We start from the raw sequence: 22,084 nt of genomic DNA, 5'->3' as shown, positions 1-22,084 counted from the left end.
AACTGTTCATTTAGTGATATTTGTTAATATGTATAATTGTTGGTAATTTAGGTAGCAATTAATTCCAGTAGTGCTATAATTGTTGTCACTTTTACAAATGTGTCAATTTAAAAGAGTGAATACACAAGCTGTGATTGTTTAAAAGAATGTACGTGTTCATTATCAGTGTTATATTTAAAAATAAAAAAAATTCAAATCAAAAGGTGTTTGTATTACTTTTACAAATAGTCAACCCTGTTTTTCATACAAATCTAAATGGACATATTTCAAATAATGTTGTTGCTGAGATGGCCAGTCAGTTTGAGAAAACATTCATTATTTTGTATACTACATAAAGATGTAGTTTTGATTTGCGATTATACAATGACGTCATCACGCAAAGTAATATGTTAACAAGATCCTATTTATTCTGCATCTGGATGTAATGTTTTAATGTAATATGATACACAATAATGAAACAATATTTTATACGTTTGGTGATTGTTAGTACTGTGTTGATGGATGAGATGTCTGTCTGTTTTTATGTTCTGCAATGCAGGAAACTGCTGAAAAACAGCATTCATGCTGAGTCAGGCCCGATTATCTTTTAATCTTTTCCTGTTAAAAAAAACTATAAATAAATAAATAAATAAATAAATAAATAAATAAATAAATAACACGGCGCCTCAGAGAGTAGAAACCTGATGGGCTTACGCTTGTCAGATACTACGTGATGGCGTCACTGATATCCAAATTAGTGCGTGACGTCATCTGGCAACATTTAGCTCTGTACGAGCAGGCTTTAACTACTTTTTAATGGAAATAGTTGGCAACACTGGTGACGTCGCCAAACAATCATTGGGTTGACAAGAGAAGCTTGCTTGAAAGATGACTGAAAGAGAGGAGTTTTATATATATATATATATATATATATATATATATATATATATATATATATATATATATATATATATATATATATATATATATATATAGGTGAGGCAGTGGCTCAGTAGGTAGTTTGCATGTTCTCCCTGCCTTCGCGTGGGTTTCCCCCACAGTCCAAAGACATGTGATACAGGTGAATTGGGTAGGCTAAGGCCCCGTTTACACTAGTGCGTTTTAGTTTTAAAACGGCGTTGTAGAATGAAAACGATCCGCGTCCACACTCGCGTTTTAGCCAGCGTTTCCGAACAGCTCTTCGTCCACACCAAAACGCTGAAAACGCACATCACGTGACCACACACACACTCTCGGGCAAGCGCTCCAGCATTTCTACCCAGATGAGAGCTCTGCTTGTCGGACTGCTCATCAAGCATCTCCCGCTGGATCTAATCTCACTATATTCGATGAACGTGATATTTCATTCATGTTGTTGTCTTTATCTAACGACATAGGCCAATTCCCTGACTTTGGTCATTGGAATCTATTAAGTTACGGGTAACCTGTTTTGGCTGAGCGCAAAGATAAGTTAATGATTAATCCAGGTACATTGACTGATCGCTTGCCTTTATTTCCTACAATGTATAAACTTATTGTATGTTATACTTTTATAATTATTGATTATTAAAACTGATATTCAGCAAAAGAGAGGGTGCGTTTCGTATTTTCACTGAAATTGAAAGGAAACAGTTGTTATCGGCTCCGTTTTGTTATAAATGTCCACACAGTGAAGATGACGCTCATCTTATGCAGCACGACACCTCAACATTTCTGCTGTCTGTTAAGTTTTCTAATATTAAAAAGGAAATAGGCAGTTCCTTAAATCATGTTTACATTTTATTGTTGAGAAAGTGAAACAACGTAGCCAAGGTGATGTGAATGAAGTTATAAAGTACACTGTTCCCTTTGAAGATTTACCCGTGTCCTCGGTATAGTCTGCTTTTCCATATCAAACTGAGAAGGGGGAGACTGCAGCCTTGATCAAACTTGCGAAGTCTGAACTTACAAGAAGAGGATGCGAGACTGAACTGTGTGTCGGCTACTTAATATTGAGGAAAAGCCCCAATCAGATAGGCGAACGTTTGCAGCCCCGCCTCCGTTTTCAGATGTCTCTGTCTTTCCCCATCCACACTGAGACGGAGCAGCTGCGTTTCAGAATGAAAACGGCCTCTCCAGCGTTTTCAAAAAGCTCCGTTTTCGGCGCTCGAGAACTCCGGCGTAGTGTGGACGGATGGCGTAACCGTAGCAAAACTTATGCGTTTTCAAACTAAAACGCATTAGTGTAAACGGGGCCTAAATTGTCCGTAGTGTATGAGTGTGTGTGTGAATGTGTGTGGATGTTTCCCAGGGATGGGTTGCATGAATGAATACATATACACACACACACACACACACACACACACACACACACATATATATATATATATATATATATATATATATATATATATATATATATATATATATATATACAGTTGAAGTCTTTTTTTTCTTATTTTTTAAATATTTCCCAAATGATGTTTAACAGAGCAAGGACATTTTCACAGTGTGTCTGATAATATTTTTTCTTCTGGAGAAAGTCTTGCTTGTTTTATTTCGGCTAGAATAAAAGCAGTTTTTAATTTTTTATGAACCATTTTAGGGACAACATTATTAGCCCCTTTAAGCTATATTTTTTCTCGATAGTCTACAGAACAAACCATCATTATACAATAACTTGCCTAACTCCCCTAACCTGCCTAGTTAACCTAATTAACCTAGTTAAGCCTTTAAATGTCACTTTAAGCTGTATAGAAGTGTCTTGAAAAATATCTAGTCAAATAGTATTCACAGTCATCATGGTAAAGATAAAACAAATCAGTTATTAGAGATGAGATGATATATATATATACTGTTAAAGTCAGAATTATTAGCCCCCTTCAAATTTTCTTCCTCTTTTTTAAATATTTCCCAAATGATGTTGAACATAGCAAGGAAATTTTCACAGTATGTCTGATAATATTTTTGTTATCGGCTAATCGTTGCATCCCTATTAACGATATCAGTGCATTGTACAAAACAGACATATCCAGCCTGATCTCAGGAGAAAACGTAAGTATTATACGTTTTGTCAGTTTAGTGGCTAATTCAAACGAATTCGTACAAGTTCAGTCGTACAAAAATGTACGATTTTAAAAAGGAGGCGTGGCACCTAACCCCACCCCTAAACCCAACCGTCATTGGGGGATAAGCAACTCGTACTGAATTGTACGAATTAGATCGTACGAATTCATACGAATTAGCCACTAAATCAAAAAGTTACAAATTGCTGTGCGATTGTGTTGACATATTGAATAGCCCTGGTATATAGTGATGGTGTTGGAAAGTGAATTTATTTTTTGTTCTACTGTAAATGATATTTGAAGGATGTTGGATGACTTTTCATATGTAAAATCAATAAAAAATTACCTTCCCACCCCACATTAGGGTGGAAACACAGCTAGTGTTAGGGTGTACTCATGTACTCACACTAGGCAAGATTGTCTTGAATCGACACACGCTCAAATTGCATTTTTCTGCCTTCCGAACCGGAGTATGCTTACGTCATCAATGATGCAACTGTTCAGTTTAACAGAAGAGAAGTGCTCCCGCACTGTACAATGGAGATTGCTTTTAATTATATTGCTGAACGAACTAGGAACTTGTAGTCTTGGCATGGTTCAGATGTGTGGGTGTGAATACACACAGAGGGCCCTATCATACACCCGCCGCAGTGTGGCGCAATAGTCTTTTGGTAGTTTCAGCTTGGCGCAAGAGTGGTTTTGAGGCATTGCGCCACTCTGTTTAAATAGCAAATGCATTAGCGCTCATTTGTGCGCCCATAGGCGTTCTGGTCTAAAAAGGAAGGCGTTCTGAGGCGCACTGCTGGCGCGTTGCTATTTTAAGAATCTATAATAGATTTTTCATTAGACCAAAACAAACCCGGTCTAAACTCCGGCGCAGAGTTGCGCCTCGCTTACGCACTGCTTAATACGCAAGAGAGAGCAATAGACAAATATCTTTACATATGAAAAAAAAAAAAATTAAGGATATATATAGGATATAATAAGAATAGATATAGGATATAAATATAAAGGATTAAAATATTACAAAACATATTATTTTCTAGCCTACATAAATATGAAAAATCACTGCTTTTATGTCTTCTTCATCTCGGGAGGATTTTTCAGGTTATTCAGAACAATTTGCTTTTGTTAATAATGTTATTATTATTAGCAGTATTATTTATTATATCCATATTTATATTTGTTTTATTAAAACAAGCTTAGATTTGCCCACCTGTCAGGTTTTAGACCATATGGGGCACAGCATGTGTTTTAGGATATAACTCAGGTATTTAAGCACACTTCGTCATTATTGTTCATTTATTTGTTTGCTGGAAATTAGAACTGAATTTAGAAATAGTTTTGAAACGAATATTTGTGCTTAACAAACAAAATTAATTATTTACAGACTAATTGATGTCTGTGCGTAAAGGTTTCCCCATCCAAGAGCGAATGTGAAAGTAGTTCCATTATCTCTCATTCTCACGCAGTAGATGCTCTGTTTAACTGTTTTCTGTTAAAAAACTGTGAACTGTTTGCTTGTGAAATGCTCATTTTTCCCACTTAGACTTACTTTGCATCCTGTAAATAGCGAATGCGCTCTTGGCGTGACGCAGCTGACTCTTAAAGGGAATGGGAGATGAGACTCTAATTGGTTTATTCTCAAAACACACCTATAACTCATTAAGAAAATAAACTCAACCCTTTTAGAACATGCGCCACGGTGCAAGGCAGATTTCCCGTCCTTAAAATAGCAAAAACGCACCCTGACACCCCCTGAAAGCGTTTGCGCCCTGCGTTTTGCGCTCTGCGCATGGACCGTCAAAATAGAGCCCTTAGAGTCTAACAAATAAAATCAGACACGAGCCGAAAGTCAGAGATCAAACCAGGGCCGAGGCCTTTATTTCCAATGATAGACACACAAGAGTCAAGGCAGTCACTTTTGCTTTCCAGCTTTCTTCGTGGCCCTCTGAGCAGGCGCAGGGTCATGGGATTATCATCATCATAATTAGCTATTCAGCTGCTGGCAGCTGTGGCGGATGGGGCAGGGGGAGCGGGAGCTGGGGCTGGATTGGGTGCAGGATTGGGATTGGGGTTTGGGTTTGGATTGGGGTTTGGATTGGGATTGGGGTTTGGGTTGGGTTTGGGAGCTGGGTCGGGGGCGGGAACGGTGAAACAGCCCCGTTTGTGCCACTGCATATCCCGCACACGCCGGACGGACTGCAGCTGTGGTTCTGTGGCTCCCCAGTCGTTCCAGTGTTTGTAGTCGCCATGTTCAAACACAAACTGCCGGCCGCGGTAGCCAGGGTACATGTAGCCCACCCATCTGATGAATAAAAGAGAGACTGGAGTGAGACTCTGGGTTTATAAACTTGCTCTATACCATTGATCAGACTTCAGCCGTGTTGAGGAACTACAGACTTAATGAGGAACAAACACTTTTTATGCACACATAGACCTATTCATTTTTATAAACAACACACATAGTTAACATTTAATTTCCATACAATATAGTTATACATACAATAGTACATATATAATAATATACTGTACATACATTTCACGAGTTCACACTCACAGATATTTGACTGAATAGAAAATGCGTATTTGGCGTGCTGTCCGGGGAGAGGGCTCTGAGCTCGGGAAGACACCCTAACTCGTGTTTTTCCCCTTATCAGGATGAAGAGATAGGGTCCGAGCGCAGTGTCTAGCCCGGCTCCAGAACGCTCCCCCCTCAGATTTAAATAGGTATTTGGTTTAATAGTGTGGAGTTGGGGTGGTGGAGGGATGCTGAAGTCGAGATAAACGGAGGTATGACGTGTTTGACTATTTATAGGGGTTTGCTCTTGAGCTGATTGGATAATAGAATGATTGTGTGTGTGATGAATTAGCCTGGTCAAAGACTGATCATGCTCATCCAGAAATTTGTTCATAAAACAAATCCATGAATTTGCATCGATGAATTGGCTCTTCAGTGTTTGAACTCTTAGTAATGATTTTAAATCACACTGAACTGAGCTAAACTGAACTGAACTGAACTTAAACACTAAAAACTAAACCACACTGTTCCAGTTACTATGACCATTCATGTGAAGCTGCTTTGACACGATCTACATTGTAAAAGCGCTATACAAATATAGCTGAATTGAATTGAATAAAACATCACAAAATTGCATCTTCTGTTTTTATTATTATTATTTTGTTCCTTTGTTATTTTGTACTGTGTGTTTTTGTTGCACTGTGGAAACTTCTGTCACGAAAACAAATTCCTTGTATGAGTAAAATGAAGCTCATTCTGATTGTGATTCAGTGCAACGTCTGAAAATGGGCACTATATACTTAAAAATCCTGTGTTGTGTATTGTGTTTGTGTTTGCTGGGTCAAATATGGACAAACCCATCATTTAACCCTTCTGTGGACTTATGGGTGAAAAATGACCCGTGACCATTTTAGCATTAAAAATGTTTTATTATGTTTTAATCTTGGCGCCGCGGTGGCGCAGTGGGAATTGCTGTCGCCTCTGCTGGGTCAGTTGGCATTTCTATGTGGAGTTGGATTTTCCTCCGGGTGCTCCAGTTTCCCCCACAGTCCAAGCACATGCGCTATAGGTGAATTGGATAAGCTAAATTGTCCATAGTGTATGTGTGAATGAGAGTTTATGGGTGTTTACCACTGATAGGTTGCAGCTGCAAGGGCATCCGCCATGTAAAACATTTACTGGATAAGTTGGCGGTTCATTCCACTGTGGTGACCCCTTATTAATAAAGGGACTAAGCCAAAAAATGAATAAATGAATGCTTTTATCTTGAAGTTTGATCAATCTATCTATTTCTAACTATCTTTCTATCACTTTTTCTCCATAGAGTGGACTTCTATGGTGAAAAATTCAGTGTTTCACCATAGGAATCATAAAAAATTAAGAAGCCAAAAACAAATAAATTCTTCTGAAGAAAGCATGCGGTATTTTTCTTCATTTAGTGAAAAATGCAGAGATCCCGAAGCGCTTTCTGTGATCAGATACTGGCATAAAGTCCACATTGGGTGCATCACCATCCAGACCTCATGTCTGGGATTAATACGCCACCATAAAACACAGAAAGACTTGATTTCCTCAATCCATTTGGGGTAAAATATATCATGCCAATGCATATTTGGTACATCACCATATAAACATCAAAACTAGGATTTAATCCCCTCCAAAATAACAACCAAAAGATTTGATTTCCCACATCTTTGTTAATCGAGTACCATTCGAGATGCCAATGCATGATGGTTACACCCTCCTCTAGTCCTCATATCTGGGATTTAAAGCTATGAAACCCATAGATAGACTTCATTTCCTCAACTCTAATCATTCAGGGTAAAATCTATGCCATCAAAGATGCCAAGACACATTGGGTTCAACACCATATAGACCTCATAACTGGGATTTACACCCAAAAAACAACAACTAAAAAATTTGATTACCCACATCTTTGTCAATCGAGTACCATTCGAGATGCCAATACATGTAGGGAACATCCTCTTCTAGACCTCATATCTGGGATTTAAAGCCATGAAACCCATAGATAGACTTCATTTCCTCAACTCTAATCATTCAGGGTAAAATCTATTCCGTCATAGATGCCAATACACATTGGGTTCATCACCATATGGACCTAATAACTGGGATTTAAACCCCAAAAAACACCTAAACCCAACTCAGCAAGCATTTTTCGTTTTTTAAAAGATAGCTAATAGATGTCTGAGGGCGTACTCACACTATGCTATCTTAACAGTGCCCAGGCTTTCCCGGATTCTTTGAGTGCTCTGAAACGGGCTCAGGAACGGTTCAGTTGGCCAGCCCTGGCCCGGTTGGAAGAAGTGTGCCAGAGCGCGGTTCACTTGGGCTTCGGCGCGGTACGCTTGTCCAAACTGAAAATGAGGCATAACTTTTAAGAGACTGTTTTGTATGATTTATTAATCATTCCTAAAGACGCAAACCCCTCACTGCATGACAGCTGCACCTTCAGCAAACCTCCTAATTCCTGCAGCACGAGGACTTTATGATTGTTTATGAGCGTAAAAAGTGGCGGATCTGTTCGGCAAAATATTTGACTGTGTGTCACCGCAACCCAAACGGCTAAAACGATATATCTAAAGCAATGTCTACTGTGTTGAATAAGAGCGCTTCTTACTGAACAGCACATCATCGTTGACATTAGCTCAGGTGCGAATGTAATGTGAGTGCGGGCTGTCGAGGGAGATGGGAGGGGGGACAAGCGTGCTTCGGTCCAGTTCAAGGCAACTGTAAATACTGTACATGTGAGAACGCCCTAATACACTTCTAAACATAGTTGTCTTGGCTGAAACAAGGCTAAATTTGGGCTGTCAGTGAAAATCTAATAGACATTAAAGAACAGACCAAAACTAGTCTAGTCATCAAATAAACAGAAATGAATGAATCCACATATAAAGTCTGTGCAATCTGTCTGTTTGTTTTGGGCTATTCTTAGATATCTATTAGGCCCTGTTTACACTGCCAGTTAAATGGGACCCAAGTCCAATGTTTTGCTCATATGTGACACAGATCGGATCTGTTCTAAGACTGTGTAAACATGAAAAAAAGCGCATGCATTCGGATATTCAGAGATCTGTTTCCGGCCTCCTTCATATGTGGAAATAAATCAGATGTAAATCGGATATGTGACCATGCGACTCATGTAAACAGGCAGATTTATCTATCGAGGCGTTCTGTTTTGTACGCCATTAAACTTGCGACAATGTGGTACTTACTCCACGGTTTAAAGACATAGAAGGAAGAGCGCGTGTGGAGCCGCCGACACGGTAAACAACAACAACAGAGGAAACATGGAGGAGGAAAGAGATCAGTCGCCAAAATTTGCTCCCACCAGACCTGAGATCTCTCTACTACCCACAAATTCCTCTGAAAGGTGGAGGACATCATATATGAACCATAGGTGCAAGCTGCGATGACGGGCCTTTCCCATTTGCGCCTCAAAATCATTTTAAAGTTGAACTTTGCATATTTCGAACAGCTAAACGCAAGACAATTTCTTTCATCATGACTAGTGTGGCGCAGATGCTAGAACCCGCCTTTACGCATACGCGACATCTTGAATTGTATAGCAAGGGTAAACACATGAATTGAATATGGGTCACAATTAGAAGGACGTGTACACGGACAGGCAAAAGAAAACATTTAGATATAGGCAAGAAATCAGATATGGGCATCAAGACCTGACAGTGTAAACAAGGCCTTAGATTTTCACTGACAGCCTTGTGTTAGCCAAGCTGTTTACGTTTAGATGTCTTTTAAACATAAAATTTTTGGTGGGAACTCTCATGGAAAACCCAAAATTTAAAATATAGCAAATTTGAAATGTCAAGACACCGTCAAGTATGATTTTTGAAGGAATTAAGCAAATTGAATTGCAGGGACTTGAGATGTGTCCCTGTAAACCACCATATTCAATTCAATTCAATTCAGCTTTATTTGTATACCACTTTTACAATGTAGATTGTGTCAAAGCAGCTTCACATAAATGGTCATAGTAACTGGATCATGGTAGTTCAGTTTTTAAGTGTTTGAGTTCAGCTCAGTGTGGTTCAAAATCATTACTAAGAGTCCAAACACTGAAGAGCAAATTCATCAATGGGTAGCTCTACAGATCCCAAACCATGCAAGCTAGTGGCGATACCTTATTTATTGACAACATATTGAAATTGGATCAAAACACACTTACAATTATTAATAAGGCTCATCAAAAATGGTTTGTATCGTGGAAACTCAGCTCATTTAATGTCGAGAGGGTTATTCTTAAGACCTTTTATCATTCATTTATTAAAAGCATTTTGTCTTTTTCCCTTCATTTGCTGGTTTTCCTCACTGTCCATAAAAATAAGAATCATCTTCAAGGCATTGTTAATTTATGCTAAAACGTTTTAGGAGTTCCCCTGCAAAGTCTTGCATCTTATCATGAACAGCAGGTGTTGAGGATGGCACATACATTATTAGGAAACAGCACACTCCCCTAAATAAATACTTTGAGTAGATGCCCTTTGGGTGACATCTAAGGACAATAAGATGTTCTACTAATTGTTATTAATTTACTTTTGTGCCTTAAGCAATTCAGTTACGTTTTAAACGTAGTTAATCAATGGATTATTTTTTATTCATTCATTCATTTTCTTGTCGGCTTAGTCCCTTTAATAATCCGGGGTCGCCACAGCGGAATGAACCGCCAACTTATCCAGCAAGTTTTTATGCAGCGGATGCCCTTCCAGCCGTACCCTCTCTGGGAAACATACACACACACACACTCATACACTACGGACAATTTAGCCTACCCAATTGAACTGTACAACATGTCTTTGGACTGTGGGGAAAACCCACGCTGGAGAAATTCGTGCGAACGCAGGGAGAACATGCAAACTCCACACAGAAACGCCAACTGAGCCGAGGTTCGAACCAGCGACCTTCTTACTGTGAGGCGACAGCACTACCTACTGCGCCACTGCGTCGCCATTATTTATCACAACGGAATGAAATGGAATGAACTTATCCAGCATATGTTTTATGCAGTGTATGCCCTTCCAGCTGCAACCCATCACTGGAAAACACTCATACACTACGGACAATTTAGCGTACCCAATTCACCTCTACGCATGTTTTTAGTTTTGTTGGGGAAACCGGAGCACCTGGAGGAAACCCATGCCGATTTGGTGGAGAACATGAAAACTCCACACAGAAACACCAACTGACTCACCCGGGGCTAGAACCAGCAACCTTCTTGCTGTGAGGCAATTGTGCTACCCACAGCACCACCGTGCTGCCAATTATTATTATTATTATTATTATTATTATATATACATTTTTTTATTATTATTTTATTTGTATTTTTTTCCCTTTTTTTTCCTCTTTCTTCAGTTTTTTGTTTGTGTTGTTGATGTTAAGTGTTGGTGTTTATTGTGTTAAGTGTGTCATTCTTCTTATATATGTGAAGCACCACCATGTTGGAATGAATTGCCCCAAGGGGATTTATAAAGCTTAAATCTTAAACACTGAATATGTGTCTGGATTGCCCTTATACATCTGTTTACTCCTGTGTTGATCATGCCTGACCATCTCTGTCTCAATAAACCTGCTTTTGGATCCGCACCCCTGTTAGCATCTACCTCACTGTAACACATAATGAGTTTGTATGACTAAGAATAAACGGAAGTGAATAAGATGGGAGGTCTCGACACAATAAGGTTACAAGGTTGCTTTTTTATATAAAATAAGTTCAATAAATCATAAACCAATGATCAAGACCGTGTTAAAAATAATCTTGACGGGTTAATGAACTGTTTATCACATCATTAAAATATTTTTTTATACTCACGTTCCGTTGACAGCTTTCGCACTGGCCACACGATCCTGAAAGCCATGAACCCACAAACTGGGAATGTCATCGTCCACGATTTCCATCTTTCTCCCGGCGAAGCTGCAGTTCTCGAACAGATGTAGTTTGTGGTCTGCGCTGTCCTGAGGATGGAGCACAAACACTAGATTCAGCGGTTATACTATGAACTCAGATTTAAATAATTATAATTTACAAAAAACACTGGCTTGCATTAAAATAAATGACAAAAAAATTGTTCTTTGTGAGGTATAAATTTCAAATGAAGAATTTGATAGAGAAATTTTGCAGCATGGTGGTAAGCACTGTTGCCTCACAGCAAGAAGGTCGCCGGTTCGAGTCCCGGCTGGGTCTGTTGGCATTTCTGTGTGGAGTTTGCATAGTCTCCCTGTGTCGGCGTGGGTTTCCTCCTGGTGCTCCTGTTTCCCCCACATTTCCAAAGACATGCGGTACAGGTGAATTGAATCAACTAAATTGGCCGTAGTGTTTGAGTGTGTGAGAGTGTATGGGTGTTTCCCAGTACTGGGTTGCGGCTAGAAGTGCATCAGCTGTGTAAAATATATGCTAGAATAGTTGGCGGTTAATTCTGCTGTGGCGACCCCTGATAAATAAGCGACTCATTATTAACTATAGTTTTTAATGTCTATCAATCACTCCTTTAAGGCGGGGCTATCAGACCTTTAAGGTGGGGCTATTGGTCCATTAGAACAGGGCTATTAGGGCGGGACTATCTGTCCTTTAAGGCAGTGCTATCAGTAATTTAAGCTGGGGCTATCAGTCATTTGGGGCGGGGCTATTAGTCCTTTAAGGCGGGGCTATCAGTCTTTTAAGATGGGGCAATAACTCCTTTAGCGCAGAGCTATAAGTCATTCAGGGCAGGGATATCAGACCTTTAAGGTGGGGCTATCTTTCCTATCTTCCAACAATCCAATCTGCTTCCAGAAGACAAAATCATGCACTGCTCTTCATTATTTTGCCATTTTTGGACCATTTCAATCAAACGTATTTCACAATATGGGAAAACTTGCATTTCAACTTGGCTTTGATCCAAATTGTGGCATTTTGGTGACTGTTGCTTTAAATTTAAATGAGATAGGCTGCTTCTCACTCAGGGTTGCTTATGCTAATGAGGGAGAGGGTTTTTTCACTAATGGGTGGGGTTTTCCCCATGACACGTACAAGGAGAGAACATCAATTAAAGTGTTTCTACAGACAGACAGTTTGTATCAAGTGTGATTTTAAAAATTAAGTTAATACATTTTTATCATTTGAGACAACTGTGTTTAATCTTTTATAAAAGTGATTTTTGCATAATAGGTCCCCTTTCAATCCAGAGTTTGTGCAGACTAAACTTATCCGGCTAACCAGGTAAACTAGCTTCATGGTACAGGCCTCAGGTTTTGGGTAATGTGTGTGTGTGTAATGAGTGTGAATGTGTCGCTCACCACACGTAGGGGTCTGATGGACAGCAGGCAAAAGCTGTTCTGGCTGTTGGTCCAGGTGCTCCAGCGGGGGTATTCTCCCTTCTCCAGGACAAACTGCTCTCCCAAAAAGCCCTTCTGCTCAAAGCCCACCCATCTATGATGACAATATCATATCATGAGGGATAAACGGAGCATTTCTTTTGAATAAAGCAGGAATTCCTAAACGGTTTTGTCACACAAATTCCTTTTATTAAGTTCTTTTAGTAGTTGAGGTCAATTAAAAATTCAAATTCAACATTTAAGTTCAAAATTCAAATGCATTGTTTTGTCAAATTTTATTACAAAAATGCAAACGATAATTCAAAATTCAAATGAAATTTTTTAAACCAAATTTAAATAAAACATTTTTAATTTTTAATTCTAAATTCTAATTTCAAATTCAAAATTCAAATTCTAATGTCAAAATTCTATTTTTAAATTAAAAAAATTCAAATTCAAAATTTAAAATTTAAAATTCAAATTTAAATGTAAAATTAAAATCAAATTCAAAATACAAATTCAAAATTCAATTTCAAAATTCTAATTTAACATTCAAATTCATACAGAGTAAACCACTCGTGACCGTAAAATAATAACAACAATAACAAAAATCAGAATATAATTAAGAATCTAAATTATGGAGAAACAGAAGTTATGCAATAGAAAATGAATTTAAAATAAAATAAAATATTTATAGACTTTTTATATAGACTATGTAGGTCCCCATACAGTATGTGGGTATGATTAATCCTAAATATCTCAAAGTTATTGTTGGTTACACTTTATTTTAAGCTGTCCTTGTTACAGTGTAACTATACATTTAACTACCGAGTAATACTAATTAATTAAGCACATGTACTTATTAAATGGTTAGAATGCAGTTTAGAATTAATTATGTGTAACTACACTTAATCAATTGTATTTACTATAGTGAGTAGATGAAACATGTACTAAGAATACGTTAATGTAAAGTGTTAGCTTATTTGTTGATGATATGACACAAATACAAACACACACAAAAAGAGCCAGAGATTTAAAATTATTTAGTTTAAATTGAATAAAACTAATAAAATAAATTGAAAACAGAAAATACTGCTTTAGTTAAATTTTATTAGTTTTATTCAATTTTAATTAACTAATTGTAATAATTAAAGTATTTAATAGTGATTTAAGCAGTCAGTTGTTATTTTGTAATTAACAGTTTTCCATCTAGTCAATTGCACCGAACAATCTAATGATATTTTATTATAATTGGCTTATACCTTTATTAACCTATCCCTAATATTTGAATAATTTAATTTTGTGCTAATTCCTTAATTAGTTCTTAGGTGTAAAGATGTCAGAGACTGCAGCTCTTACTGTATTTTCTTTATCATTAAATTAGTGAGTTAGCTAAAGCATCTTTCTTTTTACTACTTCATAATAGTTTTAAGATCCATATGTTCAACATTTGTTGTCAAGAACACAGAAGAAGGAAAGTCCTACAGGTGGGTAAATAATGACAGGATCTTTATTTTTGGTTGAATTGTACCTCTGGTTGCAATAAATATATGGTGTCAGAAAATATAAAATAAAATCTGTGGACAACTAAGTACTATTTCAGTGTTCTTTCTTCTAAAAAACGTCTAATTCATGCTATAATCATGCTAACAGCATGCTAATTTATGCTAGGAACATGCTAGTAAAATGCTAAATCATGCAAGAATCTACAAACAATATGCTAATTCATGCTAGAATCATGCTAGTAGTATACCAATTCATGCTAGAATCATGTTAGTAACATGCTAATTCATGCTAGAATCATGCTAGTAGCATACCAATTCATGCTAGAATCATGCTAGTAACATGCTAATTCATGCTAGAATCATGCTAGTTTATGTTAGCAGCTGCCTGGCAACCACTCAGAATACTTTAGAAACCGCCTAAAACACCTTAGCAATAACCTAGCATCGCTTTAGCAGCCACTCAGAACACCCTACCCTGCTGAAAAATCCAGCTTAAATCAGCCTAGGCTGGTTAGCTGGTTTTAGCTGGTCGACCAGGCTAGTTTTAGAGGGGTTTTGGCCACTTCCAGGCTGGTTTCCAGCCATTTCCGGCCTGGTCTTAGCTGGCCAGGCTGGAAAATGATCAGCAAAATCCAGCTAAAACCAGCTTGAGCAGTCTGGTTTAAGCTGGATATAGCTGGTTTTGGCTGGACTCCCAGCTTGGCTAGGCTGCTCAAGCTGGTTTTAGCTGGTTATTTCCCAGCCTGACCAGCTAAGACCAGGCAGGAAATGGCTGGAAATCAGCCTGGAAGTTTAAGCGGAGGTTTAAGCTGGATTTTTCAGCAGGGTAGTTACCACCAACCAAGAAACATGCCAATCTATACTAGAAACATGCTAACATACATTATATGTACTTATCTATGCCTACTGTTTAAAACTTCATAAAAACGACTTTAGTTATTTACTCTTAAAACGACTTCAAACTTTCAAACTCGGCCACCATAAAGTTTGCCACCATAAAGTTTGTCCTCAAAGTTTAATATCTAGTTACATTCAAGGCCCTATCATACACTCAGGCAAATGTTATTTGCTAGTTTCAGCTGGACACTTTGACGTTTTGCAGCACGCTGCTTAAATAGCAAATGCATTTGCGCTCATATGTGTGCCTATAGGCGTTCTGGTCTAAAAAGGAGGTGTGTTAAAGCGCATTGCTGGAGCATTGGTATTTTAAGGAACTAAAATAGACTGCGCAATAGACCAGCTCAAAGCTGCTCTAAAGTCCAGAGCAGAGAACACAAGTTCAGACTGCTTGATTTTAGCCTTGATTTTGACTCGCCGACAGGTTTTGAGAAATCGCAGACAAATGCCTGATATCACAGGTAAATCGGTGCTCTTGCACATGAGAGACAATCACACAGTGTGAACTATCAAAGATGCAATCAGAGAGAATTGCTGATGAGTCGCCCATGCCTGTGAGATATTAGGTGTGCTAAATATCTGGAGCTGTCAGCAATTCAAATCATGCCGTGTGAAATGAGTTTTGACTGAAAATAACATCGGCGATCGCCTGCAGCCAATGAGAGAGCAGCTTACTTGTGTGTGTGTGTACCTGCTGGCCAGCGGGAGGTTGAGGGAGAAGTTAAAGTGCTCATTTTTGGTTGATTTGGATCCAAGAAATGGAGGAAAAACTAGAGGAGGTTTGACAGGAGCACCCATGTCTGTTTGACGTTTCATTCAGAAAGTTAAAAAAAGAAAGTTGAGGAGAAATTTCTAATTCCCTTCAAACCCAGGTGAGCGAATATGTACATTTTCTACCCCATTAAAGGCTTCTTTCTCATTATATGGTTAATAACAAGAGAAATATACTACGTGTGTTGGGCTGTGAGATGTAGTTAAGATGAAGTTATCAGCGATTCTTCCTATTGTAAAGTCATGCAACGTGAAAGTCCCTGCCGCCGATCCATCTTGCAGTGTAAACAAAGCAGCGACGAAACCCTAGCCCAGATAGTCATGCAGTGTGAAAACATCTGTGACACGAATACTTTGAAAATCATGCAGTCTGAACTCGGCATTAGTTGTGCGCTTCACTTATGCCGCGTTCAGACTGCATGATTTTCAAAGTAGTCGTGGCTGATGCTTCTATGACGATCGCTTCAGCCCCAGCTTCAGACACGCCTTCAGTCAAGCGTTGACGCTGAAGCTCCGTGTGAATGGGGCGTTAGTGTTTATTTTAATTACTTTATATGAGCACTGCATACTTTCTACATTTGCGGAATTTAAAAGCAAGTTCTGAGCAAAAAATTAGCATAAAAGTAAATCCTGCAGCACTTTATTGCAGAATAAAGCAGTTTTGAGAGCGTTTGTACTCACGGGCCGGACTCAACTATGATTGATCCCACTTTCTCCAAGTTCTTCTCAATCAGGTCCTTGCATTCTGCTGACAGCTCCAGCTTTTTCCCACGGAAGTTCTCGAATTCATACAGTGAGACCTGCTCAGATGATTCAACACATATTAAGGTGCCATTACTCAGATTTTAATATGATTAAGACAATACTCTGATTAAGAGTCTACCATGTAAACAGCCATTTTTGATGACATTAATCCCACTAAAGTCATAAAGTCACAATTAATATAGAGTTGAAGCAGAATTATTAGCCCCCGTTTGTTTTTTTCCTTTTTCAAATATTTTTAAATATAGGAAATTTTCACAGTATGACTGATAATATTTTTTCTTCTGGAGAAAGTCTGATTTGTTTTTATTTTGGCTAGAATAAAAGCAGTTTTTAATTTTTAAAAGCCATTTTAAGGTCAAAATTATTAGCCCCTTTAAGCTATATTTGTTTTCAATAGTCTACAGAACAAACCATCATTATACAATAACTTGCCTAATTACCCTAACCTGCCTAGTTAACCTAATTAACCTAGTTAAGCCTTTAAATGTCACTTTAAGCTGTATAGAAGTGTCTTGAAAAATATCTAGTCAAATATTATTTCCTGTCATCATGGCAAAGATAAAATAAATCAGTTATTAGAAATGAGTTATTAAAACTATTATGATTAAAAATGTGCCAAGAAATTCTTCTCTCCGTTTAACAGAAATTGGCAAAAAAATAAATAAACAGGGGGTCTAATAACTCAGGGGGGCTAGTAATTCTAACTTCAACTGTATATGCTGATCAATTGATAATGTATTTGAACAGATCCTTAAAAAACAATTAAAAACAGACTATAAAAGATATTAAAACAATTCTTTTGTGAATAATAATGAAATAATAAATGTGTATGGATGAGTGTGTTTGGACCTTGTAGATCGCTCCTGCTCCTCCTTGGCTTTTCCCAGCCACTTGCTGATCTGGGACTCCCTGCTGATCCGACATCTCTCCACCTGAAAACACAAACAAGCATGCACGCACACACACACACACACACATGCACGTGCGCACACACACACACACACACACACACATACACGCAAAAACACAAATGCATAAACACAAAAAACACAAACCCACAAATAATTGCAATCACAGATGCACAAACCCAAACAAACACACTCACACACAAATACAGACACACAGACACAAAAACAAACAAACAAACAAACAAACAAACACATATGTACACACACAAACACACACATAAATGCAAAAAGAAATGCACAAACCCAAACACACACACCCACGCACGCGCCCGCACAAGCCCACGCAAAAGCAAACACAGACAAACACAAACACACTCAAACACATAAACAAAAACACACACAAACACATAAAAAACACAAATTAACATTCACACACATAAACAAAAATGCACAAATAAACAAACAAACACAAGCAAATGCACAAACCCAAACAAACAGTCACACACACATAAATGCAAATACAGACACACACTCACACAGACACACAAACAAACACAAACACACACATTTGATAAACATCACAAAATATCAAAACAAACATCGCTAATTTGAAGATGCATGAATATTCTTATCATAAAAATGGAGTTTCAGTTTAAAAGTCGAGTGTATTGTAAAATTAATTTGGTCGTAACATTAAACCAATGAATGCATTCCTGAAGCAGCAGTTTGAAGTCTTACATGTCAAATATCTGTAAAAATTAGCAATAATCTGTTTTTTTCTAATGGACACTGTATTAATGTTAATGTAAAACTTATAAAATTCAAAATGTGCATATACACGAGTATGACCGCAGCTCAATCAAAACAAGAGTCCAACAATATAATGCAGCATACATCTGGCTCAATATACATTTATTCTGGCCCGTTATACATCAAAATAAGAGGCATTTATTATAAATAAAGATGCATAAACTCGCTTTCACTCAAACATTTCACACTCACACAAATACACACACAAAGCTTTGTGTTGTAAACCATTAAACAACAACTAAATCTGAAGACTAAATATGCTTAACAATAAACCTTTGACCTTGTCTCGAGTTGAGACCTTTTCGTCTATGGATTAAAAATGCTTTCATGGTTAAAACAAAAATCTAAATGTATTTTGAAGCTTGCTAGTCACACACAAAAAAACATTTCATATTTGCTGTTTAATATATTTCAAACAAAAACAAACTACTGGACAAAGTTATATATATATATATATATATATATATATATATATATATATATATATATATATATATATATATATATATATAGTGCTCAGCACAGTGCTCAGTATTGAGTACAACGATAATATACAGTAATATATTTTGTATAATGATATACAGTAATATATTGTGCATTTTGTACATTAATATATGGTAATTATCAGTAATATATTTTGTACAGTAATATTTGGTAATATAATGTTTATTTTGTACATTACTATATTATAATGTATGTTAAAATATTTCATACAGTAATATTCTGTATGTTTTGTAAATTAATATAGAGTAATATACAATAATAGATTTTGTACAGTAATATAAAATGATATACCATGTATTTTGTACATTAATTTATGGTAATATTCAGTAAAATTTTTGTACATTAATATAGAGTAATGTACAGTAATATACTGCATATTTTGTATTCTAATATAAGGTAAAATACAGTAATATATTTTGTACAGTAATATACCACAATATACGGTAAAATCCCATATATATTGGACATCAATATATGGTAACTTACAGCAATAAATTTTGTACGGTAATATAGATTAATATACAGTAATATATTTTGTACATTAATATACCGTAATGTATTTTGTACAGTAATATACAGTAATATACGGTAAAATCCCATATATTTTGTACATTAATATGTGGTAACATACAGCAATATATTTTGTACAGTATTATAGATTAATATATGGTAATATACAATTTATTTTGTACATTAACATATGGTAATATACAGTAATATACAATATATTTTGTACAGTAATATATAATAATATACTGTAATATACAATAGATTTTGTACAGTAATATAAAATAATATACAGTAATATACAATATATTTTGTACAGTAATATAAAATAATATACTGTAATATACAATATATTTTGTACAGTAATATAAAATAATATACTGTAATATACAATATATTTTGTATATTAATATATGGTAATATACAGCAATATATTTTGTACAGTATTATAGAGTAATATATGGTGATATACAATTTATTTTGTACATTAACATATGGTAATATACAGTAATATACAATATATTTTGTACAGTAATATATAGTAATATACTGTAATATACAATATATTTTGTACAGTAATATATAATAATATACAGTAATATACAATAGATTTTGTACAGTAATATATAGTTATACACGGTAATATACAATATATTTTGTACAGTAATATACGCTGATACACCATATATTTTGTACATTAACATATGGTAAGATAATTTGTACAGTAATATATAGTTATATATGGTAATATACCACATATTTTGTTCTCTAACATATGGTAATATAAAGTAATATTTTTGATGCATTTAAACAAAACAGATTTAATAAACTATATTTATATACTATAAAACATATTTATTCAATTAGTATTTTAATTAGAACATCTTTAGAAATAAAAATATAATACATGCGAATTCGTTAATTTCACATGTATAAAATATTTTCTTTTAATAATAATAAATAACAAATGAAACAATATCTTCAATTTTTTATTAGATTAGCTCTAATAATTTATAAAATAATTAAAATAATTAATCTAATATTTTTTTTATTAGATTAGCTAACTTTTATTTTAAGTTTTTTTTTTTTTTAAGTACAACAGAACAAACAAACAACGTTGTCTCAAAACATACACACTTTGCAGGTAAGTATAATATGAACTATCACACATGTGGGCTCTGCTGTTAAAGATACATACAAAACTAGAAATGTATTGTTACATGCAGTCATAAAAAAGGTAGTGTGCCAGTCAGATTTCATGACTGATGCTGGATTTGGATTGAGCATGTTTCAGGTCTAAGTATCCGAGAAAGACTTCCCAGGTAGCAAAGAATTTTCCATTAAAATTGGGCCTAATAAATCGGAGCCTTTTCAAACGGATGACGAAAAATATGAATTTAAATGCGCGATGTGTACTCATATATGCTGAGCAATGTACACAAACAATTAATTAATCTATAAACGCCTCTTTAGAAAGCAAATTAAGACAACATGTAAGCAATAATATAGATTATTTTCTCTTTTTAGATCAGCATGCATGTGAAAAAGTAAGTCAGATGCATCTTTACCTTTCTTTTTTGCCGTCTCCAGCTTCAGCAGTTCTCCCTCCACTCGAATGTGTGTGTGTGTTGTGTGTGTGTTGTGTGAGTGCGTCTGGAGGTGAGGGTGTGCCGGGCGAGTGAACGGGACCTGGGGGGTATTTATGGTTTAATTCCGTCCACAGCAGCAGAAATGGGCCGGCCGTCGATTGCTGTTGATGCAGCAAGTCTGTCGCTCGCATTTGTGTCCGTCAGACTGAATCTCAATAGGCCGAGAGTTGGCAGGAGTCGCCCTGTGGACAGCGGCCGGAGCTGCTGCCAGTGTGGGCACAGCGGGCACCGACAGGGCACGAGCCAAGAGGATTCAGACAGGATCAGCTGCTGTCATCACAACACCGCTCTCTCTCTCTCTCTCTCTCTCTCTATGGCCAAACACACTGCACACATGTGGGTCATTCAGATTCATTCACACTCAATTTAAAAAATTTTTTAGGCCCAACAGACATAATATTCTATTTTGTGCTGTGTTTGAGTTGACTTTTGTCTTGACCTGATGACTTTTGACTTGACTTGACTTTTGAATTGACTTTTAAGTGAGTTAACATGACATGACATGACTTTTGAATTGAATTGAGTTAAGTTGACTTGACTTCAGTTGACTTGGACTTAATTGAGTTAACTTGAATTGGACTGGACTGGACAGATGTGGGTCATTCACACTCAATTTTTTGTGATTTATTTTTTAGGCCCAACAGGCATAAGATACAATTTTTGTGTTGTGTTTGACTTGACTTGACTAGACTGTTGAGTTGAGTTGACTTGACTTTTGACTGGACTTTACTTTTGACTTGACTAGACTGTTGAGTTGAGTTGACTTGACTTTTGACTGGACTTTTCTTTTGACTTGACTTGAGTTGACTTGACTTTTGACTGGACTTTTCTTTTGACTTGACTTGAGTTGACTTGACTTTTGACTGGACTTTTCTTTTGACTCGAGTTGAGTTGA

The 22,084-nt window shown here is 36.5% G+C and overlaps 1 protein-coding gene across 2 annotated transcripts; it reads right to left on the bottom strand.

The window, feature by feature from the left end:
- Positions 1–4,878: 4,878 nt before the first annotated feature.
- On the bottom strand, positions 4,879–21,206 carry crybb3 (crystallin, beta B3). 2 transcript variants are annotated; one of them, NM_001018130.1, is given in 6 exon segments: positions 4,879–5,331; positions 11,393–11,535; positions 12,856–12,988; positions 16,728–16,846; positions 17,661–17,743; positions 21,109–21,206. In NM_001018130.1, coding segments are annotated over 5 exon segments (780 nt in total). In that variant the 5' UTR covers positions 17,736–17,743; positions 21,109–21,206; the 3' UTR covers positions 4,879–5,021.
- Positions 21,207–22,084: the final 878 nt, after the last annotated feature.

Source organism: Danio rerio, chromosome 5 (assembly GCF_052040795.2).
Source record: "Danio rerio strain M-AB ecotype USA chromosome 5, GRCz13ab, whole genome shotgun sequence".
NCBI lineage: Eukaryota > Metazoa > Chordata > Actinopteri > Cypriniformes > Danionidae > Danio > Danio rerio.
The sequence above is the reverse complement of the archived record's forward strand: the minus strand, read 5'-3'. Positions and strand labels throughout refer to the sequence as shown.